This window comes from Cyanistes caeruleus, chromosome Z, assembly GCF_971803275.1.
Source record: "Cyanistes caeruleus chromosome Z, bCyaCae1.hap1.1, whole genome shotgun sequence".
In the NCBI taxonomy this organism is placed as follows: Eukaryota; Metazoa; Chordata; class Aves; order Passeriformes; family Paridae; genus Cyanistes; species Cyanistes caeruleus.
This window is the reverse complement of record NC_141732.1, coordinates 80,517,803-80,542,646: the sequence shown is the minus strand read 5'-3', so window position 1 is coordinate 80,542,646 and position 24,844 is coordinate 80,517,803. Positions and strand designations below refer to the sequence as shown.

At 43.5% G+C, this 24,844-nt stretch overlaps 3 protein-coding genes across 6 annotated transcripts in view; 2 read left to right on the top strand and 1 right to left on the bottom strand.

Annotated features, from left to right (window-relative positions):
• MYO5B (myosin VB) overlaps nt 1–4,558 on the top strand; it is a 142,328-nt gene extending 137,770 nt beyond the window's left edge. For all 4 annotated transcript variants that reach the window (XM_086867480.1, XM_086867478.1, XM_086867479.1 and 1 more), the window contains one exon: nt 62–4,558. In XM_086867480.1, coding sequence (XP_086723606.1) covers nt 62–214 — 153 coding nt within the window. In that variant the 3' untranslated portion in view covers nt 215–4,558. The remainder of the gene's footprint in view (nt 1–61) is intronic.
• ELAC1 (elaC ribonuclease Z 1) overlaps nt 1–24,844 on the bottom strand; it is a 511,775-nt gene that overhangs the window by 334,280 nt on the left and 152,651 nt on the right. The window lies entirely within an intron of this gene.
• ACAA2 (acetyl-CoA acyltransferase 2) lies at nt 6,585–24,518 on the top strand. Its single transcript, XM_086867553.1, has 10 exons — nt 6,585–6,913; nt 11,010–11,176; nt 12,639–12,767; nt 14,508–14,624; nt 15,995–16,142; nt 18,443–18,618; nt 19,540–19,669; nt 21,874–21,944; nt 22,493–22,647; nt 23,886–24,518. The coding sequence occupies exons 1-10, from the start codon at nt 6,898–6,900 to the stop codon at nt 23,968–23,970; spliced, it is 1,194 nt and encodes a 397-aa protein (XP_086723679.1). The 5' UTR covers nt 6,585–6,897; the 3' UTR covers nt 23,971–24,518.

Here is a 24,844-nt window from a genome sequence, read left to right as displayed (position 1 = left end):
AGCACAACAAGAAAAGGGAACAACTGATGCTAAATTTGTTTTCTTCTCCCACACCCAACAGAAGCAGTTGCAAGAACGAAATGACCCTCCACATCTGCTGTTAGACTTCAAGCACATGTTCCCAGTTCTGTTCCCATTCAACCCATCTGCCATCACCATGGACTCCATTCATCTCCCTGCTTCCCTCAACTTGGATTTTCTCAATAAAGTCTGAAGAAAGTAGAATTAAGCTCAACTCTCACACCCAGAGACTTCCAGCAATGAAAGAAAAAATAATAAAAAGATTTCAAGAGCTCTTTAAATATGGACCAAACAGGCTTATAGAAGAACCAGTACACAGTAACAAATGGAAGCTAAAGTGTACACTAAAAAAGACACTGGTCTGTATGTGATTTTCTTTTGGTAATTTGCAGCTCAGAAATAAGGATACTTGAAAATAGATTTATTTTTTACTGCTTGATTTTATGTTGACATAGTTCAAAGTCCATAATCATCTCCAAAAGTCACTAAGAAAAAGGATGGAAGTGGGAGACAGCTTATTTTTATCTTCTTAGGTGTCAATGACAAAAACAGAATCTGAGACACCTGTGCTGCCTTGAAGGATGTGTCATTTGTCAGTAGCAGGTGGTCTTGTGTGTGTGAATAACAGAAAATGCAGTTCTCCCGTCAGGTCTTGTTAGTAACTACATTCACAACAGTGAATTGGAAAGGTAAATTTCAGAAGGTATATATTTATCACACCATAAATGTATCAGGGCTGGGATGCTTCTTGTTCCCACTGGTGGGGAATTTCTCACAACTTGTATGTTTGAGAAATGCTGTTGCTCCTCCTAAGTACATTCAGTGCATCTGCTTTGTGGAAATTTAACTAAATTGGCAGGACTTTGTTCCATTGGACTTTCTTACATTACCAAATTTACCTTAGCAAAGGTTTTGTCCTAGTGAAATAATCATGATGCAAAGGACTGCCTTAAGCCTTCTGCTTCTACTACTGTAGCATCACTCTGATCCCTACTGTTGGCTTTCCTTGTGCTTTCAAGTGTCAAACACTTTCATCTGGTGGCTGTCATGGTTCTTGGACCTCTCAACTGGCCATTTTCAGAATCCCATGCATAGGTCCTGCTAAGGATCCTGCTAAGTTTAATCATCCAGCCCTACCTATGTTCAGTGGGTTGATCCTAGCTGTAGCTGTCCATGGAAAAACTCCATTCAGTTCAGAAATACAGAGCTTGGATAAATGAAGAATATTTTAAAAACTAAAAATGTTCTAAAAGAGATGAAATGTTCTAACACCAAAAAGAAAAGAAAATGTCAGGTGGTATGTTAGTGATATAAGCCATTAGTAGTGTAAGTTAAAATAATGTAAGCCATTTCTTTAAGAGCGAACCCAAACTCTTTGTCTACAACAAACTTAAATGAATAATTGCTTTCATTTCAGATTAGTTTTTTGGTTTGTTTTTTTTTTAATCAGGCTTAACAGACTAAACCAAACCAACCCTCTGACCTCACCACAGAGATGTCGAAGGAGACCAGCCACTGGTTTTTCTTTGGTCCTTTCTTTGGAACGCTGCGTTCTCGGTGACTGCTGAGCAGGGGAGGGGGTGGGTTCCCAAGGGTCAGTGTTGCTCCACGACTGCTCAGCATGGGGATGCTTCTGCCATAGCAGGACGTGCCAAACTGCAATCAGGATGTGTGGCTGCCAGCATTCTGCCCTTTCCACAAGACTTGTTTAAATCAGTCTTAACTCACCTGCTTTTGTGGTTCCTTCTGTGGTCCGCAGCTCCATCGTGACTAAGAGCTTTCAAAGAAAATCCATTCTCTCCATCTGACTCTTTTTAGCTGGTGTAAATCCAAACAGCAAATTTATGACCAGGTAGGCTGTCGGCTCAGAGGTTGAAAGTAGAATGTGAAGTTTTTTGAAGATACACTAATTTCTGTCTGCTGCAGTTTCCTTTCTAGGCAAGGAGCATGTTGTGATTTAGACATCATGTATATAATTGGTGTATATACTAACTGCAGTAGTCCTGTATGTACCATATATGTATATTACTATCTGAAAAAGCACATTTTAAAAAAAAACTGTTGAGTTCTGTGCAGAATTATATCAGTTAATGCCAGTGGGTAAATACCTTCTTTCAAACTGAGACTATAGTTTAGAACAACTGTTACCACTGAAGGAGAGACTTCAGGCTAAAAATTAATTTTTTTCCCCTTAACCATAACCCATCCATCTAATGATAGCTGTTTTGCTTGTATAGAGCCAGGACTAGCTCCAAACTACAGTTCTTCAGCTCTCACCTCTGCCTTGTCTTCAGTAGTGCCTTCATCTCCCCTTGCTATACAATGAGGGTAATGCCACCAGTCCGCTGTCCTTGCCCAGCAAGCCCTGCCACCTGCTCACCTGCAATATCTTTATTTATTTTCACCTACCTCTTTTTACAATGAATGTCTTTGCAGTGCTCTGACTTTTTTTAGTTGTTGTCTCTCCCTTCTCTCCACGCTCCAACACTCGCCATGGTTTGAGAATAAATAATTCAAAGCAGGATTCAGCCTTTCTGTAAGGTGGTTTAAACAGAGAGCTGTTGCTCAGGATTCATGTTAGGTCAGCAGTTTCAGGCAGTTCAGGTCTCTACCTCTTTCTGATGTAAATTATTTGGAGTACAATTCCCAATGCATTGATTAAACATATGCTTATCACTCAGACTAAGTGACAGGTTGCTGCAGAATCCTCTTCTTCAGTGACTTGGTTGCTGATTACCATTGTAAAATGTGCTTAATGGTCTTCTAGGGGATAATGGTCCTTCACTGGCACTTTCAGGATCGTAATTTATATGCTCTTTCTTAAAAACTCTTAGTATGTGTAGATGGGAACTGGGATTTAATGTCTTGATCTGTGATCATGTAGTTCCTCCAGTGAGATCCATCTGAAAGAGAACTCTGTATGAAATATCTTTTAATATATATTACCTTTTCTGTTAGCAGTTTTTAAAATTTGTATTTAAATGCTTATTTAGTAAATTGCTATGCTCAAGCATGCCTTCTTTCCTTACATTTACACTTCTTTATTTAAAAAGCAAAATGAACATAAAGCATGGCTTAGAGAAAGCTGGTTCTTCTCCAGATCTGTCTTTATTTTTAGATATTGATTATTAAGTTTAGCATTTTCCTACTCTGTGCCTTTAGCTGTTTAGCTCAACCACTGTTTCTCTGAAATAAGCATTAAAACAGTGAAATATTTTTATTATTCTGTCATAGAAAAAGTTGTCTATGGATATAAAAGCCTACTTATAAAATCTTACATTGAGGAGGTCTGCAAAAATACTTTGAAGTTCTTGGGGAAAAAAACAAACAAAACAATAGTGACCCACGGTGATTCCTGCAAATAATGATGGCTTATAGCTCAGAAAAGCACTATTGGGACTAAAATAAATTAAGTTAAACCATCAAAATGCCCAAATCATCAGCATTACAGAACCAACACTTGAAACATGAGTTCAGGCATATGCTGGCTGACCTACAAGAAGCATCCAGGACAATGTACACGTTTCATTTTCACCAGAAAGTTCCTTTACTTCTTCCTCTTTTTTTTTTTTTTTTTTTTTTTTTTGATTGGCATTTTGTAGCTGAGGTTGTTTATGTTACCTGATAAAGCTGCTGTAGTTGACTGTAGAAAAAGAACATTAGACCTCAAGACTGAATTTTTGCAATCCTACATTACAAACATTTTTTTGCTCATGCAGTTTATTCCACTGGATTGACAAGAATTTCTTCGTGCTTGTGAAAAAGTACCAAAATGTGGGCATGTTATAAGCATAGTGGCTGCTTTTTATCACCCTGCAACTTGAACACTGAAGTCTTTGCAGGACATGTCTCCTCATTTGTGTGATTTGCAAAAAGTACAAATGAAAAAGCTGCACTTGAAAACAATGGTTGTTTTTCTCCGTTTTTAATAGTAAATGAATAAAATTGTGCAAACTTACTCTTTCAGACCATTAACTGAAAAATTAGCATTTTATTATTGCAGATAAATAGAACCTAATTAAAATGAATTGTATGAACTTCAGTGAAGCTTTTTCCTCAAACTTTATTGATTCACATATATATTACAGTCATAAATGGATACTTTTTTTTTTCTGAAAGAAATTCTCTCAAGGTAGATGTTACGTAAAACAATCCAGAAGACATAACCCTGATGAGGATCCAAATTATTTCAAGGTGTGAATGCAAGTGGACAAAGACTTTCAGATTAATTTGAAATTAGAAGAAAAAAAAAATATGCTAAAAAAGTGCTACTATATTGAAATCTTTGGGGATATTTTTATTTTTTTTTGTGGTGTGAAGTGTCATTACCTTAATGAGCAGGAGGTATAGCTGCTGTCAAAGTTGAATGATATACATGAGTGAATACTGTAGATGAAATACTACTGCTTATAAAATATTTTTCCATTTTGAACAAATCTGTAAACTACACCTTTGTTTATAAGAAAATGCTTGTAATAGTCACTGTAATATTCAGCTGGGGATAAAAAAATTTGTGAAATAAACACTTTTGAAGAAATTGTGGCTGTTGGTCAAAAATGGGAATGCAAAAAATAAACCCTTTCAATACATACTTCAATCCAACAGGAACATTTCTGAGTAGTTTATAAACAGAAATAAGGAGAATCACTTTTACTTATAACACTGGTAGGTTTAGAAGTTATAACATCTATTTCTAATATCTCTAACAGAGACGATGAAATATTGGCAGCTGTGGAATTTCATGTGGAATGTTACGACCTTGAGAACCATTGTAAATGAGCGGAGAAAAGGAGGAAATGCCACCCTTTGTGCATGTGCATAAATCACAGAAACCCAGAATGGTTTGGGCTGGAAGGGACCTTAAAGCTCACCCAGTCCCACCCCTGTCCATCAGGGACACCTTCCAGTGTCCCAGGCTACTCCAAGCCCTGTCCAGCCTGGCCTTGGCCACTGCAGGGATGCAGGGGCAGCCCCAGCTGCTCTGGGCACCCTGTGCCAGGGCCTGCCCACCCTCCCAGCCAGCAATTCCTTGCCAATATCCCAGCTGGGCCTGCCCTCTGGCACTGGCAAGCCATTGCCTGGGTGCTGGCCCTGCAGGCCTTGTCCCCAGTCCCTGGGCAGCTCTCCTGGAGCCCCTTTAGGCCCTGCCAGGGGCTCTCAGCTCTCCCTGGAGCCTGAATACTTGTGCAGGGGAGCAGCCCCAGCTCTCCCAGGCTGCCTCCAGAGCACAGGGGCTCCAGCCCTGGCAGCAGCTGCGTGGCCTCCTCTGGGCCGGCTCCAGCAGCTCCACGTCCTTGTGCTGGTGTTGCCCAGGGCTGGGGCAGCTCTGCAGGTGGGGTCTCACCTGAGCACAGGGACACAGGGGCACAATCCCTTCCCTTGGCCTTAAATAAGATCTAGATGAGGGAAGTCAATGGCAAAGGGAGAAAATACAGCAAAACCCTCACCTCTTCATAAAGACAACCTTGCATGTTCACTGATCTACAGATTTATTGAATCATTGGAATTATGTAGGGAAAGTAGTTGAGAGATTATTTTAAATGACAAATGGGAGTCTTCACAGGATAACATTTTTTACTTCTAGAAAATTTAAAGAACTTTAAATATGTCCCTGAAGACATATGGCAATTTTTATTTGTACACAAAATATTTTCACTGGCTTTCCAGTCTTCTGCTTGACAGTCGGGATGGTTCCACTGGGTCAGTTATACAGATAAATCATACTTCAAGGCGCATTTCAACCATCACTAGTGTGGAGGGTGGGTTTTGTGGTGTAGCTTGGAGTTCCACATTCCTGGCTGGGAGGGTGGGCAGGCCCTGGCACAGGGTGCCCAGAGCAGCTGGGGCTGCCCCTGCATCCCAGCGGAAGGTGTCCCTGCCCATGGCAGGGGTGCCACTGGATGACGTTTAATGTTCCTTCCAATCCAAATCATCCCGGGATTCTAGGATATTTGTATTTATTTTTAACTATTTCATATTATCAGAGTAAGCCATGGATCTGTCCTGCTGTCAGTTCTCACATCATCCTTGGTGTTGCATCACTGAGACTGATAGGAGATGATGCAGCCCACAAAGGGATCAATTTTTCCCTCTAGTGACCAACCAATATATGATTTCAGACTTTTTAGCCCTTTTATCCCCTTGTTTTTCAGTGTCGGCTGTGCTGGAAAATGAGACTATCCAAAGGCTTCCTCGTGTCAAACTGATGGGCTGCAAGCAGCTCCTGCTCATCTCCATCCATGTCCAGGGAACCCAAAACCCCTTGAGGAGGTTTATAGATCTCAGCTGCGCCAGGGCAGGATCAGGGTGGACATCAGGAGGAATTTCCCCATGGAAAGGGTGGTCAGGCCTTGGAACTGCCCAGGGAGGTGTTGGAATCCCCATCCCTGGAGGTGTCTGAGGAAGGCCTGGACGTGGCACCCAGAGCTCTGGCTGGGGACAAGGTGGGGATTGGGTGACAGGCTGGACTCAGTGGTCCTCAGGAACCTCAGGGAGATTCTTTCCAACGTGGGAACGATTCCGCGATTATCTGCAGTTAACTGTAACACGCTGTAATTACCTGTGAGGCGGGCGGCGGGGGCAGCCTCTGCCCTCAGGCAGCACCGCCCGCCCCCGCTTCTCCTGCCGCCGATTCGCCAAAACCGCAAGGGAAAAAATAGAACCAAGCAGAAGCAAAATTTAAAAACAAATAAACACACACGCACACACACACGGAGACACACACACATGCACATACATTTAAAATAAATTTTTTAAAAAAAGCTGAAATTACGCATAGGAAGTAATTTAAGGAAATTGCCTGCCGGCCGCCGCCTCCGCCCCCAGCGTGGCGAATGTGCGGGGGGGCGCGGCACTCGGCCGGGGCGCGGTGTGGTCATGGCGCTGCTGAGGGGTGAGGCTCCCGTCCCGCCGCGGATCCCCGACTCCCTGAGGGGCTCCGGGGCGACCCTGAGGGCGGGCGGTCACGGCTTGGACGCTGTAGGGGCCCCTAACGCGGGGCAGATCAGGAATTACAAAGTAGAGCCCCCCAGAGCCGTTCCTGTGCCTCCCGGGGATTTCCCTCCCCGCGGTCCCGTCCCTGCCTGCAGGGCCAGATAGCTGGAAGTAATTAGGAACTTCCAGAAAACCGCGGGCTGCGTAGGGTCAGAGGATGGGAATGAGGTGCAGAGGGTGGGAATGATTGTCATAGAATGGGAAGGGCGCTGAGAGGATGGGAGTGGGGTTCAGAGAGTGGGAATGGTGTCAGAGTAGAAATGGGGTTCAGAGGGTGGGAATGTGGTCAGGGGTGTAAATGGGCTTCAGAAAGTGGGAATGTGGTCAGGGGGTGGAAAAGGGGTTCAGAAAGTGGGAATGTGGTCAGGGGGTGGAAATGGGGTTCAGAGGGTGGGAATGTGGTCAGGGGGTGGAAATGGGGTTCAGAAGGTGGGAATGTGGTCAGGGGGTGGAAAAGGGGTTCAGAAAGTGGGAATGTGGTCAGGGGGTGTAAATGGGGTTCAGAAAGTGGGAATGTGGTCAGGGGGTGGAAATGGGGTTCAGAAGGTGGGAATGGGGAGCACAGGATGGGGAAGGGGTGCAGAAGGTGAGGAGGGGGTCAGAGAGTGTCAGTCACAGCCTCTGTTCTCAGCTCTGCTTCGTGCAGTAATTGAGTGTTTGGCTCCCTGCAGTGCTCGAGTCACTTGTGCTGCAAACAAACACATAGCAAGGGGTGTGTGTCTGTCGTGTAACTGGGAATTTGAATTGTGAGGGAGAATTCCTCCATGGAAAGGGCTGTCCAGCCCTGTCAGAGCTGCCCAGGGCAGTGGTGGAGTCCCCATCCCTGGAGGGATTAGGAGCTGTGTGGATGTGGCACTTGGGGGCTCGGGTGAGTGGTGGCCTGGGAAGTGCTGGGAAATGGTTGGACTCCATAATCTTGAGAGTCTTTTACAACCCACATGATTCTTTAATTCTCTAATTGTCTGCTTACATGCAGTGACTGTAAGTGACACCTGAAATGTCAGTGGCTGGGAGTTTGTCACATCCAGGCTCTGCCTGTGTTAGCACTGATTGTGCAGGATAAACTCCTTCAGTCCTGGAGCTGCTGAGAGTGTTGGGTGCAAAGAACTAATTTATGCTCTACATTGTTTAAATTCTGTGGCTCTTAAAAATGAGGTGAATACACCTTTTAAGACCTGTTCTTGTATGAAAACAAAATTGAAATTTATTGCAATAGGGCTTTTTATCTGTTTGACAGCACTTTGCTACTTGACAGACTGTACGTAAATAATAACATACGTGTCAGTCATGGTGTGAGATTGCAATGCCAAAGCTTGTGTAGTTAGCATTGTATGAATTCTGATGGTTTTGCTGAGCTGGATAGGACAGAAGGCACCTTGCCAATAATTGTTTGGTTTTAATTTTCTGTGTCTGCTGCAGGATTTTCTCTCATCACAATCCACAGCACTTTCATGTACACCATTCTTGCTTCTTAACTTCCTTCTTTTTATCTTACTGATTGTTTTCTAGGCTTTCAAAATAGCATCTGTTAAAGTATTATTTTCCTTCCAAGTGCATTTCAGATATGTTGGAGATTAAACAGTGTTTCAGTTCCCTGTTTGGCAGCAAGTGGTTAACAAAACCAGTTTAAAAGATGCCTCAAATAGTGTTTGGCAAGGATTCAGAGTGATCTTGGCTTTCTTGTTTTCAGATCTCTGTGCATTTGGTACTGTTCTGCTCTCATCCAGTGTTTATTGCCTTGGGAAATTGCAGAGACTCTAGAACCTTTCTGTGATAATGTAGGGCAGAACTAATTAATGGAGGTTTGGGAAGAGTTGTCAAAGGACAGAAAGTCTTTTTTCAGTCAGGACTTCACCCACTCCTTGTTGCCTCTCCTGAAATTCTGTGGAGGGGGTAGCATTTGTAGGTACCTCTCCAGTCAAGCAAAATTTGGCAGGCTCTGGAGTTACTTACCCTAAGGGAGTGTCTAATTCAGGCTAATTCAGCATAACACAGACATTGCTGATGCTTCTTCTTCTTCTTCTTTTACTGGTTCAGTCCAGCCTTCCCTCTGAGTCTTGAGTTACTGTTTTATTGAGCAGCCAGAAGGTGAACTCAGGCACAGAACTGATCCAAGTGAAAATGAGGCCCTCATTTTCTGCTGAGTCTGGGTTAGCGTTCAGCCTCCTCTGTTGTGTGACCTGCCCGGGTTTATTGGCCCCACGGTGCTGTCGGGAAGTGGGCAGCAGTGAGCAGCCTCCGTGAAAGAGAGAGAAGTGGTGTTGATGTGAAAGGAATGTTTAAGGGCAAAGTTCCATCCTCGGCCCTGGACTGTTCATGAGGCAATGCCACGGTGGATGTGGTTGAGCAAATAATGTAGATAACTGACAAGCTGGCCAAAAGGGAGGAGAAGTTCTTTTAGCTTGGTCAGGTCCCCAGGCTGGTCTGCAGCAAAGCTTTGTCATCAGTTAGGGTTGGCACAATTTGGGGGAGGCAGGGAATCAGTGAACAGGAGGGGTAGTGAAGAATCTGAATATCAAGGCCTGTTTTGCTGCAGGAAAGATGTGCTGAGGAGGGAAGATTTAGATTGGGTATTGAGAAGAAGTTCTTTGCCTTGAGGTGAGTCAGTGGCACAGGTTTCCCAGAGAAGCTGTGGCTGCCCCTGGATCCCTGGAAGTGTCCCAGGCCAGGCTGGATGGGGCATGAAGCAGCCTGGGACAGTGGAAGGTGTCCCTGTCCATGGCAGGGGGTGGGATTGAAGTGCCTTCCAACCCAAACCATTCTGTGGTATGAGTTTGGGCATGCTCCCTTCACGTTTTATATCTGTCTGTACACCGTGTTCAAGTCCGTGTCAGTGGGAAACCTTGACCTTGACCAGTTTGGAAGGTCCTTTCCTAGCAGTCATGCAGCCTGGGGTGCAAATACTTCTGAGATGGATGAGCACCCTCTGTCTGACAAAACAGCCAAGTAATACAGATCAGATGACCTGAGATCAGTGCTCGTGAGCAGCTTAATGAGCAGATATTTTCATTTGTCTGCATTCTTACATCTGTATATGTCCCTGCAGTGTTACCTAAAATAGCTGGGTGTTTGATGGGAGCTGTGGAAATGGGGCTTGTGAGCGATATTGTTCAACTGGGGGAAAGTTCACAGCCTGCTTCCTACTTGTTTTTCTGCACGTGGGAGCAGGCAACCAGTGTGACAGGCAGCCAGGAGATGTTTGCTTTTGTTCAGAGATGGCTTCTCCCAAGAATTTGTATTGACTGCTCCTGGCCTGTGCATTTCTACACATGTACTTGCACATGGTCTCCTGCCTAGTAAAAACTGGATTTTCTTCTCAGGAACCAGAAGATTCATGCTAAAGCAGTTTAGGTGGCATGTATATTTTTGGTAGGAGAATTAGTTTTTTGATTCGGGAATGTTTTTCCTCTTAAGCTAAAGTACTCAAAATTGAAATGCATATAAAAAGTGAGGGGCGTGGGGTGGGTTGTGCTTTATTGTTTGGTTTGGGTTTTTTTTTGGAAAATGTTTCTGCATATAAACCAAAAATCTGCTGATTTTTCTAGGATGAGGGAATGGCCTCTGCTAAAAGCACTGTTCCTCATCTGATTTTTTTCACAGGTGTCTGCTACAGGATGTCCTAGATGTTACTGGCATGCTCTTAGTGCACTAGCACTAATGTTTGATATACGTGGCAGCCTACTCCAACTCCACATTTGTATCCAACCTTACTTTGTTGTCAAACCTCACTGTGTAAAGGGGGTATTTCCAGAATTTTCCCAGCTTTTCTTCCTGACCATTAATTCTCCATGCCTTCCCTCTGTCTAAAGCGCCCTTACATTATTTGCCCCGAGCTTCCTGTGTTCATGTTGCCTGTACTTAAAAATTTTGACGTGAATTCGGGGTGTCACCCACTGGAGGTTGGGCTTGGTGTGTGCGAGGTGCTGTGCCTGTGGATGATTTCTGCCCCTGCTGTTGGGTGCATTCACCATGGGTCATTTCTGCCCCTGCTGCAGGTGTGTTCATCGTTGCTGCCAAGCGCACTCCCTTTGGGGCTTACGGGGGATCGCTGAAGGATTTCTCGGCCACCGACCTGACGGAACATGCCGCTCGCGCCGCGCTGGCCGCGGGCAAGGTCCCTCCCGAGATCATCGACAGCGTCGTCGTGGGCAACGTCATGCAGGTTGGGAGCCTGGAAAATCTGCTGCTGGGGGCTATTTTGGGCACCCTCCGTGTGGCCCTATAGATAGCTGCCTCTGGCTGGCAGCCAAGTGGGTGGTAGTGAAATGGGTCAGTAGCAGTTTGCAGTCTAGTGTTTCCTGCTTGTGTTTGAGGGATGTATCCTATGTGATTTGTGGTACTGTTGGGAGCAAGGGTTAGCTTGCTTTCTTTAGTGCCAGAGGTGATTCAAACAAGGATGAGCTGCCCTCCTAAAAGTATATATCCATTAACTGGTTAGTTGCTAATCCCAGTTACATTTCCCCTGTTTCAGTGGCTCGAGCTGTGTTACTCAGTGATCAGTGGTTTTTCACTGAGTTGCATAAATCCCCTTCTGTGTCAGGCCTGTAACTGATTTGAGTCCATTTCTCTTGTGTTTTCTATAGAATTTTTTTGAATGAATGTGAGTTTCCTTTGAGCTGGAAGGATACATTCCCTGATTGGCAGAGACATTTGGACAATTGTGTCTTTTCCAAAGAGCTTGTGAGGAGGATGCTGTTGTACGCATTGCAAAACTGCAGTTACCCACACATACAAATGAGGATATTTGTTGTAGGCAAGACAGCAAAAAACATTTCTAGCTCTTTTTTTTTTTTGTTTTTCCTTTGTATTCTGATTTCACCATTACTATTAAGGGTGGGGACTTTTATTTTGCACTGTGTGTTTCAAGGATGCAGAAGAAGCAAGAAACTGAGAACTTGGAAAATAAGCAAAGAAACAGCAATATTCCTTCTTTGGATTTGCAGACAAAAGAGTAGCTTTAAATTATTCTATCTTCTATGACTACCATCTCAGCTTCCTTTATTCTGCTTTTCAATTTTGTAAGAGCTGTTTGTGGCCTAGGAAAGAATTACTGCACTTAAATCTCTTGCAGTGGTTTCACATGAAAAATAGCAGTCTCCTGATAAAGTTTCTTTTGATTTTGGAAATACATGTCTTTTCCTTTGCATCATACTTCCCCATCCTAGTAGATTATTTTTTAAAAATTCTGGTTTATTGATTTTTTTTTTATTAAGCTTAATTAAGTTTGATTAAGTTGCATTAACTATGACTATTTCAAACTCCCCTTCTTCAGCAGAAGTGGCTTGATTAATTTATTTATTTTTTTTTCTGAACTTGAATTAGTATTGTAGCACTGTGGACAGAACTTTGTCTTTATAACACATTTTAGCTTAGGACATGTCTGAGCAGGATCTGCCCTTATGTCAGCCTGCTGTGTGGGTGATGTTTTGAAAGTAAGGGATAAGGGAAAACATAAAGTTGCTAACGTAACTCACATTTTCTCTAAAATACGCATTAAGACAGTGACACTTTCAGATCCTGTAGGATGGGATGCAACTACACCATTCTGACTGCCCATCAAGACTTTTTTTTACTTTGCAAATCAGTGGGAGTGTGAGAAAACCTCTTTCCTGTTCTGCCTGCAGAGCTCCTCAGATGCGATCTACATTGCAAGACACGTCGGTTTGCGTGTGGGAGTCCCCATGTCCGTCCCAGCCCTCACCGTCAACAGGCTCTGTGGCTCTGGCTTCCAGTCCATTGCCAATGGCTGCCAGGTACAAAGCTGCGTTTCTGTGGCAATTGTAACTTTTGACAGGCTGTTAACATGTGGAAACATGCCCTTTGTGTTTGGGATGAGTATTGATGTGTGTTTTTGGTAGAGATTTCTGTTGTCCAGCACAGTTTTTTGTGGGAGTTCAGCCACCACAACGCCAGATTGTGTGGTTGGTTTTTAAATTCAAGTATTGTAGATCTTTATTTATCTAATACTGTAGATCTTTAGTTTAATATGAGGAATGCAACAAGTATGAGCTGGTGAAATGGAGCCCGTCTGTGCAATAGTTGCATCCCACAATCCTGTTTGCATGGACTGGAATTACTGGACTCCAGGAGTCTTTCACCTCTTGATCATTGTTTATAATCTCACCTGGCTAGCTGTGTAAGTATCAACCTGTGTTTAAGTATGCCTTTTTCCAAAGACCCAAACCTCTCATGGGTTAAGCAGTTTATAGTGTCACTTCTTTTGAAATAGAAGAGAGTCAGCTTCTCTTTGAGTCAGAGCACAGGGATTTTTATTTCATTTGCTCATACATTGCTTTTATGAATACTTGAACAAGCGAATTGTTGGTTTTGTAGGAGTTTTTTTTGTTTTGTTTTCTAAAGAATTATTTCAGATCTGATACTCTAGAAGAAAAAAAGTGGAAAATGTAGAGTTAAGGTTACGTGTTTGCAATAATATCCACCCTACTATTTTTCCTAGTGCTTTTTCCAAAGGCCACACGTTTGTCCACATTGAAAAAATCTGCTGCAGAATGTGACCACTTTTGTTGAAAGTAAGGTGGTGAAAGTAAGGAGGTCCTTTTCAAAGATGGCATTTCATCAGTGCAGCCAGTGCTGCTTAGATGCTCACAAAGTTTTTAGTAACTCTAGGAAGCATCTCAGCACCTATTGCTACACTCAAGTTATTAGCTAGAAATCTCAAATTTGTATCAAGATCACAGAATCATGGAACTGTCTGGGTTGGAAGGCACATCAAAGTCACCCAGTTTCACTGCCCTGCCATGGCAGGGACACCTTCCAATGTCCCAGGTTGCTCCAAGCCCTGTCCAGCCTGGCCTTGGACACTGCAGGGATCCAGGGGCAGCCACAGCTTCTCTGGGGTAATTTAATTTTCTTTCATTCTGGTTCATAAATAACCTCAAAGCCCAACTCAGTGATTCATTTTAAGGAACCACTATTTTGAATGCTCTGATGGTGCATTTAAGAACTGGCGCTTTTAGGTGTTGTGTACTTTGCCATTGATGAATTAATGTGGTTTGGGGACTTATTTTGGCAACTACCTTGGTATTGTCTTCTAATGTTATGTCCCATTTTTTTTTTTTCAAATCATGAGGTCTTACTTCAGGCTTTGAAGTGTAATTTGTGTTCCTTTTGAGAAGAGTGGGAGGCCAGAACCACCAGTGCAACCATTTGTGAACTGAACCACACAAGCATGCCAATGTCTAATGTCTTTGTTCCTCTGCTCTGTCATGTGTGCACACCCATATTCTCTTCTTCCCTCATGGATACAATCTTTCTTCGCTGAAAGGAAGAAAAAGGGACATGCCATGAAGGAGACAGACCCCAACCTTAACAGAAGGGTAAACCCTTCATGAATATACACACATGACTAAGTTTGAATTAATTATAAGTTTGTTGCTTTGTAGATGACAACTTCTTCCTTTAAAACAGTTGTTATTTTCTTCCTCAAACAGCAAGCTAAATCCTAGATCTGTTTTGTTTTACTGTGTTAACAGGAAATTTGCCTGAATGAATCAGAAGTAGTTCTGTGTGGGGGAGCTGAAAGCATGAGCCAGGCTCCTTACGCGGTTCGAAAAGTTCGGTTCGGAACCAGATTAGGAGCAGAGCTCAAGGTACTTTTTTTGTTTTCTGAGCAAAGCATTTAGTATCAGGATTGTAGGCACTAAATCCTTGCAAGTGAAATTATTGGAGATTAGATCCAGACTTCACAGTTTAAAGCATTTCAGCTTTAAAGCAAGTATTCAAACAGTATGAAAACAGTAGGTTCAGGCCATTTTGTGAAGTGTGCCAGTTTTCCAGCCTTTTCAAAACCATTTCTGAGTTCCTCCTCCATGTTAAACATACCAAAAAAGTCTTATGCACAAAATTTAGTTCACTGTGCAAGTACTAGGCACAAAATGTCTATGAAGTAGAGGCACACACAGTTTAGGCAAGGCTTGTAATGCTGACAGTAGGTAGATAGACTGGTAAAGAACATGTATACCTCCAAGCTGTGAGCATCTCTCAATTTCAAAGTCAAATCTTAAGTTAAATCCATTGTCAAGTAAGTCATCTTTACATTTTCTTCTGAAGATAAGTCCTGAGTGAATACTGTGGGAAATGTGCAGCAGGATAAATTGGTGACACACCCCTACTTACTCAGTGGGTCATAGCTGACATCAAAATGCAAAATTAGGATATTTCAGTGTTTCAGCCCTTCGGGGTTTTCTCTCACACTGTATTTCCATTGTGAAGATGGTGAATATGATGTGTTCTTGGTTCTGTGCTTGTGTGGCACAGGTCCTACAGACAGCACCCTCACAAAGTTGCTGACACACCAAGTATCATAAGTAGGTGCATCTGGGTTCTTATCATGGAGATAACTGAATTAGACAGTGACAGGTGAATGAATGGTTTATCTCGCAGAACTTTACTGCTGGCAGAGATAACAAAACCCATCTGGTTTTGCCATTACTGACTCTTGCCTTTATCAGGTTGAGTGAAGGTAGACTTGGGTATTTTCTCCCCTGAGATGTTATACCCACAGAAACCTTTGACTCTAGTAAGAGGATTTTACCTGACAGTAGAGAAGGAGCTAAAGAATCAGTAGGCTGCAGTGCCTTCACACAGTGCCTCCCATTTCCTTCTTGGCTACCAGACAGATGTGTTTGCTCACAGGGCTCTAATAAATAATTCATACAGAAGTGAAATATGCTGAAATACTAAAAATCTCTTTTAAAGCTTTCCCCAAGCCTCTTGAGGTCATGTGTGAGTGGAAAGAATTTCACTAGAGTGCAATGGAGATTAACTAGAATAGCACAGAGGAACTTGCACACTGATTTTCAGTGTGTTCATTCTAATAAATCAATAAATTATCTGTAGGCAATCTGAATTAATTTTACAAAGAGCCACTGGTTTCCAACTGCTGAGCAGTTAGAAGCTGTCAGTAATAAGTACAGTGTTGCTGTGCTTTCTAATTTTCTTCTTCTGATGTTCCATGCAGCTGGAGGACACACTGTGGGAAGCCCTAACAGATACACATGTTAAAATACCTATGGCAGTGACAGCTGAAAACCTGGCTGCAAAATACAGCATCTCTCGAGAGGACTGTGACCGGTACGCGCTCAAAACGCAGCAGAGGTGCAAAGCTGGTGAGTAAATCAAGGAGAAAAAGTGTTCATGCGACACCAGTTTCAAGTCTAGTCAGTTTTTAGCACTGATTCAAAATGTTCTCAGGATTTCTTTGGCTCTTGGTGTAATTTATCCTTCTGTTTACCTTCTGTAATTTGAGATTTTGTTGGCCCCGTGGAACCAGTAGTGCAGTCTTAGGGGGGTTGACTCTGAAAGTATACTGAGACAGGTGTTGCACCCCTCAGAAGGTTTAGCTGGAAGCTCCTTTCCACTGCCTTCCTGTGCCTTCCTCATGGACATCCTCACATCCTCATGGACATTCCAGAGCTGTTGAGGCAGCAAACACCGTTGGCCAGTCATGGGTCAGCTCTTGCCTGAGCAGGATTCATGTTGGTGAATGGCATTTGTTGATTCCCCTCTGGTGGGATGCAGCATTGTCCCAGGCATGGCTGACTGCACTCCTTTCTTTCCTCTGCACGGCAGAACAATCTTCCACATCATTCTTGTGTGCCAGCATGTGCTGTAATTCATCTAAATCCTTCTTCTTTCTTTTGCAAAGTGAATGTTGTTCTTGAATGCTTGAAAAGTCAGAGCACATGGAATCTGAAGAGGGGAAACTTGTTTAGGAGCTGTGTTTTAAACTGTTCTCTGCGTGGTTTACGTGCCCAAAACCATAATTCAGAGGCATTTAGCTCTGGGGCTTCCAACCTAAGGAAGGATGTGGAGCTGCTGGAGCCGGCCCAGAGGAGGCCACGCAGCTGCTGCCAGGGCTGGAGCCCCTGTGCTCTGGAGGCAGCCTGGGAGAGCTGGGGCTGCTCCCCTGCACAAGTATTCAGGCTCCAGGGAGAGCTGAGAGCCCCTGGCAGGGCCTAAAGGGGCTCCAGGAGAGCTGCCCAGGGACTGGGGACAAGGCCTGCAGGGCCAGCACCCAGGCAATGGCTTGCCAGTGCCAGAGGGCAGGCCCAGCTGGGATATTGGCAAGGAATTGCTGGCTGGGAGGGTGGGCAGGCCCTGGCACAGGGTGCCCAGAGCAGCTGGGGCTGCCCCTGCATCCCTGCAGTGTCCAAGGCCGGGCTGGACAGGGCTTGCAGCAGCCTGGGACAGTGGGAGGTGACCCTGCCCATGGCAGGGGGTTGGAACAAGATGGACTGTAATGTCCCTTCCAACCCAAACCAACCCAGGTTTCTGGTATTCAGTTACTGTGAAGTTTAGGCTAAAAACCAGTAGGATGTGCAGTGGCCCCCTGGGAGTTAACATTCATTGCAGGCCAAAGGTGAACATATGAAAGAAAGATCTAAGCATGGTTTTGGATTCTAATGATGATGCATTTTAACAGCTGCACTCTTGAAGGAGGAGTTTGTATTTTTTTTGCAGTGGATGTAGAAGTGCTTTTTGTAACTTTTCTTCATAGTTTATTACCTTTCCTGCTTTTTCTTCTTGTTGCCTAACTCCTGCAGTTCCTGGATCCTTTGCTAGAATCTGTGATTCTTGTTTTCTAGGATTTTACCTTGCTGTTTTTATTTCTGCCTGTAGGACTGGATCATCTTATCCCACAGTAAAGAGAGAGCTCTTTGTGTAATCAGGAAAGAAACAGATTTTGAGGAATTTATTGAGAAGCCCAGAGGTAGCTAAACAACATCAGATCTGACAATTTTGATGTCTTAGCTTTGAATCTTTGTCTCATGTTATATTAGGCAATATGGCCAGATGCTTTTTTGGGCATCTTGGATACCTACAGTTACTTGAATTGTTTTAGGTTGTTTAAGTGGCCAGACCCCATTCTGAAATCCTGGCTTGGCAGTGAGAGCCTTTGGAGGTGCACCTTGAACAGAATTTTCATTGATATACAGTATTTTATCGACAGAAACAATATGGCTCAAGAGGTTTTTTGCCCTTTCCTCTCTGAGTGAGATTTACATCTTGGCCGTCTGAGAAATGACAGAGCTGTAAAATAAAGCAGCAGTAAAGGGGAATATGTATTAAAAATAAACCTAGCGGTTTACACAAAAAAAACCAAACCAAAAAGAGTTCAGCTGTTTAAACCTGAAAAAAAGTTTCAATATTTGAGACTTTATTTGGAGAAGTTTGAAAGTGTACTTGCGTAGTTTTTTGCCCAGTTTCTTAAAATAACAAAAACCACAAAAACACCTCAACAATAAAATACAAACCAATCTATTTAAGCAAAATAAAGCATAAGTATTTCTGTCCCTGAACTTTTGATTCGAATGGAGCAGAAGCTGCATGCAGGTGAAAATATGTACATGAAAAATCACCGTGATGTTTTTATCAAGTCCTTTTATTTTCCTTTTTGTAACTGCAGCTAATGATGCTGGCTACTTCAACGCTGAGATGGCACCAATTGAAGTGAAGACCAAAAAGGGTAAAGAAAGCATGCAAAAGGATGAGCACCCCAAGCCCCAGACCACTATGGAACAGCTGACAAAACTCCCGTGTGTCTTTAAAAAGGATGGAACAGTCACGGCTGGGAATGCTTCAGTGAGTACATCAGACCCTTGGGTTGGGCAGGTGTGCCCCCTGTGGCTCTCCAGATTTATTGCCACTGTTTTTATCTCTCACCGAGTTGGCTGTCAGTGGTGTCTCCTGACGAGAACGACTTCTCACTCTGCAGCTAAGTGCCCGGCTGACTCTTCCAGCCCTGAGCTGCCAGGGGATCCTTCAGTCAGCTCCCAAGTCCTAAAATTCTGTGGATTGCCACTGATCTTGCAGTGAGACACTGGCATTCCTTCATCAGCCTTGAGTTGTGCAGTTGGTGGCTGCAGTGGCAGTGTAGCCACTCTGCTTTCTTGGGGGGGCAGTGGTTACTGGGCTCATTTGCTTTAAACCTGCATTTTGTTAGTGAGCATACTGCTGCTGCTCATCTTTGTCCCACAGCTACTGTTCTCTCTTCCCCCAAACCACATTTTGCTCTTACCCAGAATATACTCGGTGCTTAGCAGCAGGTTGTTATGGACTGTTCCTCTCACAGTCATTATTTTAATTAATTGATTGAAGTTCCTTGGGCCAGATGGAGTGCTGTGATCATTCGCTCTGAATTCATGCCTAAAATAGCTCATAGCCACAGTAAGTGTGGGTGTCTGTAAAGTATCTTTTATGATTAATAGCACATACATTATCCATTATTAATTGTGTTCTTTCAAGTCAGCAGAATCATATTTCCAGTGAAAGGAAGACTTATTTTTCTTTTCTAACACACTGGAATTCATTAAACAGTTATCTATATTTAACTTTCTCTCCCCACGCTCAGAATAGTGAAAGATTGTTGTTTTGGATAAACATTGTTGAATGTTAATTATAGTACCTTAGACTCAAGCCCCTTTTGGGGGTTTAGTTTAAAGATTGTGAGGATTTTTTTTTGTTTCTATTTTCTCGCTAAAATTGCTTCTCTCTTACTTCAAGGGTGTGTGTGATGGAGCTGGTGCAGTCATCCTTGCCAGTGAATCAGCACTTAAAAAGCACAGTCTCACTCCTCTGGCAAGAGTAGTAGCTTATCACTCAGCTGGCTGTGACCCTTCCATCATGGGCATTGGTGAGTTACAATAAAGCTCATCATTTTAGAGCATCGAGCAGCATTAAAATGTTCTTGTCATGGGCGTTCTGAAGGAAAGGAAATGATGCTTCACTGTGCTCAGGCTGGTGGCTCTGAAGGTGTTTGTGTGTCTTGCTGTCCATCCCACTGTGTCAATCTATCCCTGTTGTGCAGAGGGACAGATTTGCTCCTCAGTTTGGCTGGCAGGGTGTGCTCAGTGTCTGACCCACAGCAGTAACACGAGCATAGTCCCCCAGGCTCTTCTTTCTTCCCCTTTTTTACTGTCTCTTTTAGTCAAGAAAACAAACACTCAAACACATTTTAAAAACAATTTTCTTCTAAAATTCACTTTAGTTTCCTGTAAGCTCTAACTCCCATGATAAAATGTGTAACTATGAGTTGCCTGCCTCTTCTCTTCCTGATGGAGTAGTGGCTATTATGAAAGAAACCTTTCAGCAGTTACTCAGTGGCTCAAGCTGCTTGGGTCCCAGGATGTGCATCTGTTCAGGTATTACTTGGCAAACCAAACCCTTTCTCAGTTGCTTTAGTCCCAGATTTTGTTTTTCCTCATCAAGTATCTCTTAGTGCAAACAGTCCCTCAGAGCCAATCCAGACACCACAGGATTTTTTAGTTTGCAGACAGCATTGTATCCCAGCATTGCTTTTCCTCTCTCTCGTTGTGTTCAGAAGAGCTGTTGTTGGTTGGTTCTGTGTGTCAGTAGAAATGCAAATGAGGCATTGTCAGGTTTGTTTTCCTGGTCAGACTGTCTGACTGACACAGCCTCCAAAGCAAACGTGGAGGGAAGGCTTTTTCCGCTGGATTTTGTGCTGGCATTGTGCTTCCTAAATCAGCTCATTCTCTCTAGGCCAGGCAGCTCTTCTAGCTTGTTTAAAAACTTCATAAATCATATGGAGTATCAGTTAATATCCCAACTCCTTCACACCACAGCCTGTCCCCAGGAGCTCAAAGAGACCAGATGAGATTCATTGACATGACAGCAGCAGATCTGACAAACAGGAGCTCAGTCTGAGCCACTGTCCTTTCACATACTGATAGCAAGTCCTGTCTCACAGTGTTCAGTGAGAGAATTCATTATTTTTAAAAAGACAGAGAGGGGAAAAAGTTTACTTGGCTGTCATTAGGGGTCTTTGCATTGTCCACATGAGGCCCTCCCATTACTCTCATGCGTAGCAGGCATACTAAAATCCTTCCCTAATGAGATGCACATGGAGTCTAGTGTTAAAGCTGCCTGGGGCTCCCTGATACTCCACTGAGCTCTGAACTGGGCCCTTTCTTCTTTTAATTTTTCTGTCTCTTGTAATTTACTTATTTTTGTGTTTTTGTTGTTTGAGCTAGGTGTTTTCAAAACAACTTTTTGGCAGTGTGATAGTGTTTAGGATTGTTGGTGTTTTAGAATTGAACAATCAGCCACCACTGAACATCTTAGTATGTTTCTCCTACAAGCACATACCTACTTAACCCTTCCAAATTCTCTTTGAGTAAGTGTTTCCTTAGGTAGCTGTGTTTGGGGTTAATTTCCTTTACTAGATTATATTAGGTTATAGAAGGCAGCTTTCTTCCAGAGGACAGTATTGTTGCCAAACTCTTAATAGTCTGAAAACCAAAATCTTACGTTCTTCAGCTGGTCAAGACCTGAGTCTGAGGGAGCATTTAATTGTTTGGAATGAACTAATTAAATGCTTGGCTCTTTGCTAAAAGATTTCCTGGTATATTAAAAACACCAAAACAACAATTCCTATAACTAAGCACATAACCAGCAAACTCTAGAGCAGCCTGTATTTTTCTATTTTTTGTTTACCTGGAAGGCTGCAAGTTGTGAGGAAAGAATAAATGGAACCAAGAGTACTGTGAAGCAGAATGCCTCAAAACCATTGTGAAGTTGTTTTATTTGCCTGGGGACTGTCACTTCTCTTGACCTGAGAGCTCTGTGTGCAGCAGTAGTGAGACTCTTAGCTTTCCCTGGCTGTATGTGACAAGGAGACCAGGTAGTTTTGAGATTTAGGAATTCTCCTGCCACCTTATACAGCAGGTGAGTGACATATCCAGAATTCATTGGCTGCACAGAGGCTCATGGGAGGTGTTCTCATGAGGTTTTATGAATTTATCCTATGTAAAACAAGTTTCTAATACTCAATTTAATAATTTTTTTATATTTAACTAACTTCATACAATTTCCATACAGGCCCTGTACCTGCAATTACAGAGGTTTTGAAGAAGGCAGGACTGACCCTGAAGGATATGGATTTGGTAGAGGTGAGATGTTTTTACAGGAGCAGTGATTTTACCCCTGATCTTTTTAGTAGAAAGATTCCACTCATTCCCTGTAGGTGTTCTTGCCTGTCAGGAGCCTGCCTGACCTCTGCCCATCCAGTTTCTGCTGCACAGTCACTACAAAAATCCCAGGCACGTGGAAACTGGAAATGGTGTGATCGCATTCCACGGAACAAAAATATCCCCATGTGACATGATGTTTTACTCTGTTGGCTGGACTGCTCATAGTTTTATTTAGTCATACGTGTGAACAGGGTCTTTTTCTGTCAGAGCAGCAGGCTCTTCGTGGACCCACTCCTTCAGAACAAATTGTAACTTTTTTTTTTAAAATACACTTCGTCCTTGCTTAGTAATTGAATTCAGTTGGGTTGGATTGACAGATGTGTGTTGGCTGAGCATGCTGTTATAAACACAGCGTTTAATGTTTTCCTCAAAAGGACCTGGAGGACCAGTTCACCTCATTTGATCTTGTTTGCACACATACTGCTGAAAGCTGATGTGAAAGTTCTGTCCTTTCTCTGGTGCTTTAGGTAAATGAGGCATTTGCACCTCAGTACCTGGCTGTGGAAAAAGTGTTGGGCCTTGACCCTGAGAAAACCAACGTCAACGGAGGTGCCATCGCCATCGGCCACCCCCTGGGGGCCTCGGGGTCACGGATCACAGCTCACCTGGTGCATGAATTAAGGTATGCACACAGACAGGAGCTGCTCAGGGTGGGTGCAGTGCTGGTGGATTTATGCCTGCAGACATTTTGAGCACGGATACCCTCTGACTAAACTCTTACAGTCAGCCAGCTTAAAATTCTCCTCGCTGGAACATGCTTCTTTTTGTATGAATTTGCCACCTCTGTGCTGCAGTGCAGGTCCTGCACTCACCTCACATTCCATCCTGTTGTCATGACAGCATTTGTTAGTCCACCTAGATCTGATCTGAGCCCACAGGAGTCTGTGGGAAGGTTTTCCTTTTTTTAAGTGGCCTTTGAGCATTTCTCTCAAAGTCTGTTATCTTCCTAACATGGTGCATTTCATAGAATCATGGAGTTCAAAATGGTTTGGGTTGGAAGGGACCTTTAAATAGGATCTCATTTCACCCCCTGCCATGGCAGGGCCACCTTCCAGTGTCCCAGGCTGCTGCAAGCCCTGTCCAGCCTGGCCTTGGACACTGCAGGGATGCAGGGGCAGCCCCAGCTGCTCTGGGCACCCTGTGCCAGGGCCGGCCCACCCTCCCAGCCAGCAATTCCTTGCCAATATCCCAGCTGGGCCTGCCCTCTGGCACTGGCAAGCCATTGCCTGGGTGCTGGCCCTCCAGCTGCTTGTGCAAAATTCCTCTCCAGTCCCCTTTAGCTACTGGAAGGGGATGCTTTAAAAGACTTTGTTGTCACCTTCTCTCTCCTTTAGTATATTTTCAGAAATTCAGGCTCTTTTGGCTTCCTTGATAAGCTTAGGACCATTTTAATCTGAATTTTCCTTTTTTTCCCTCCCTCAGGGTAGAGATCACTCTGTCTCTTTACTTGTACTTGCAGCACTGTCTTGGTGCTCAGCTATGAAACTTCAGATCATTTGCACCTTGCAGAGAACTGTTTTTTGGAGTCTGGCTGTAGGAAACCTAGAATTTAAAAACTACCTCAGCAATGTTCAGGTAGCTTAAAAACCACTCTAGAGATGTTCAGGTGGGGTCTAGTGGAGGAAGATCCTTCTGTGGCAGGGGATGGCACCAGATGATGTCTAAAATCATTGTTCAGAAATATTTCAACATCAGTTGAGACTTCATGATACCTTACTAGGAAAATAACAAGATACACTTTCTAAAAGTCATCTCCAGTAACACCCAGTTGATAGCTGGAGTTTCCTCTCAGAAAATCAAGACAGGAGCTGCTGTGGTTTCCTGAGGTGACCCATCTTCCCTGTTGTTGTTTCTGAGCAGGCGCCGTGGTGGGAAGTACGCAGTTGGGTCGGCGTGCATCGGCGGTGGGCAAGGCATTGCTGTGGTCATTGAGAACACAGCCTGATGGATCCTGGGCACTGCAGCCTGGCCTGAACTGCTGATTCCCTGAGAAACCTGCCTGCTGTGACATCAGAGCATCACTGCCTGCCTTTCCTGCAAGGTAAAGGAACAACTGAGAAGTCAGAATTCAGAACAAAAAAGATTCATTGATGTCTTTCTAACTGAAGGAAGTGCAGCATCAATATAATTGCACACTGATGAAGTATTTTCTAAAAGCCTCTTTTCAATCAATGTATTTCTGTAGGCAAAATTATTTTCATTTCCTGAGGAAATTGCCTGTCAGACTTTCACCCAACCTGCCTTAAAATAGCAGTCAGTGCAGCTTTTTAAGCAAGTGTTGCTTAAACTTCAGCTACTGTCACTGTCTGGCACATGTGCCTCTTTTATTATCAGGAAATGTGAAAATGTAATCAGAGACTTTCTGAAGTATGTATTGATTGTAGATTGATGGCTATTAACCTGTACCCTGCTGTTCTGCAAGGGAAAAGAGCAGAAGCTGAAATTATCATTGTGCCTCCCAAAAGAAAAATAAATATAACACAAAAAGAAAAAGGACTTGGTGTTCTGTTTGTTAGTCTATTTTAAAAGTAAATCACTGTGAGAATTGTTACTTTTGGGAAATCAGTGTTAGGTTTTGGAGAGAGTGCTTTCCCTGGTTGAGGAATAACTGGTGTTTATTAGGTAGTTTCTAGAGAACTCTAGCAAATCTGCCAGCCCTCCGGGAAGGGGTGTGGCTGCATCTGGCCTGTTGTCAGATGATAACTGCATGCATTCAGCATCTCATTCTTAAACTTCCTCTGATGGTATCATCTGTAGTTCTTGGTATTTCTTGGGTCTTTTGGTGTGGGGTGCTCTTGGCCAGTTTGGAAGGTGCAGTT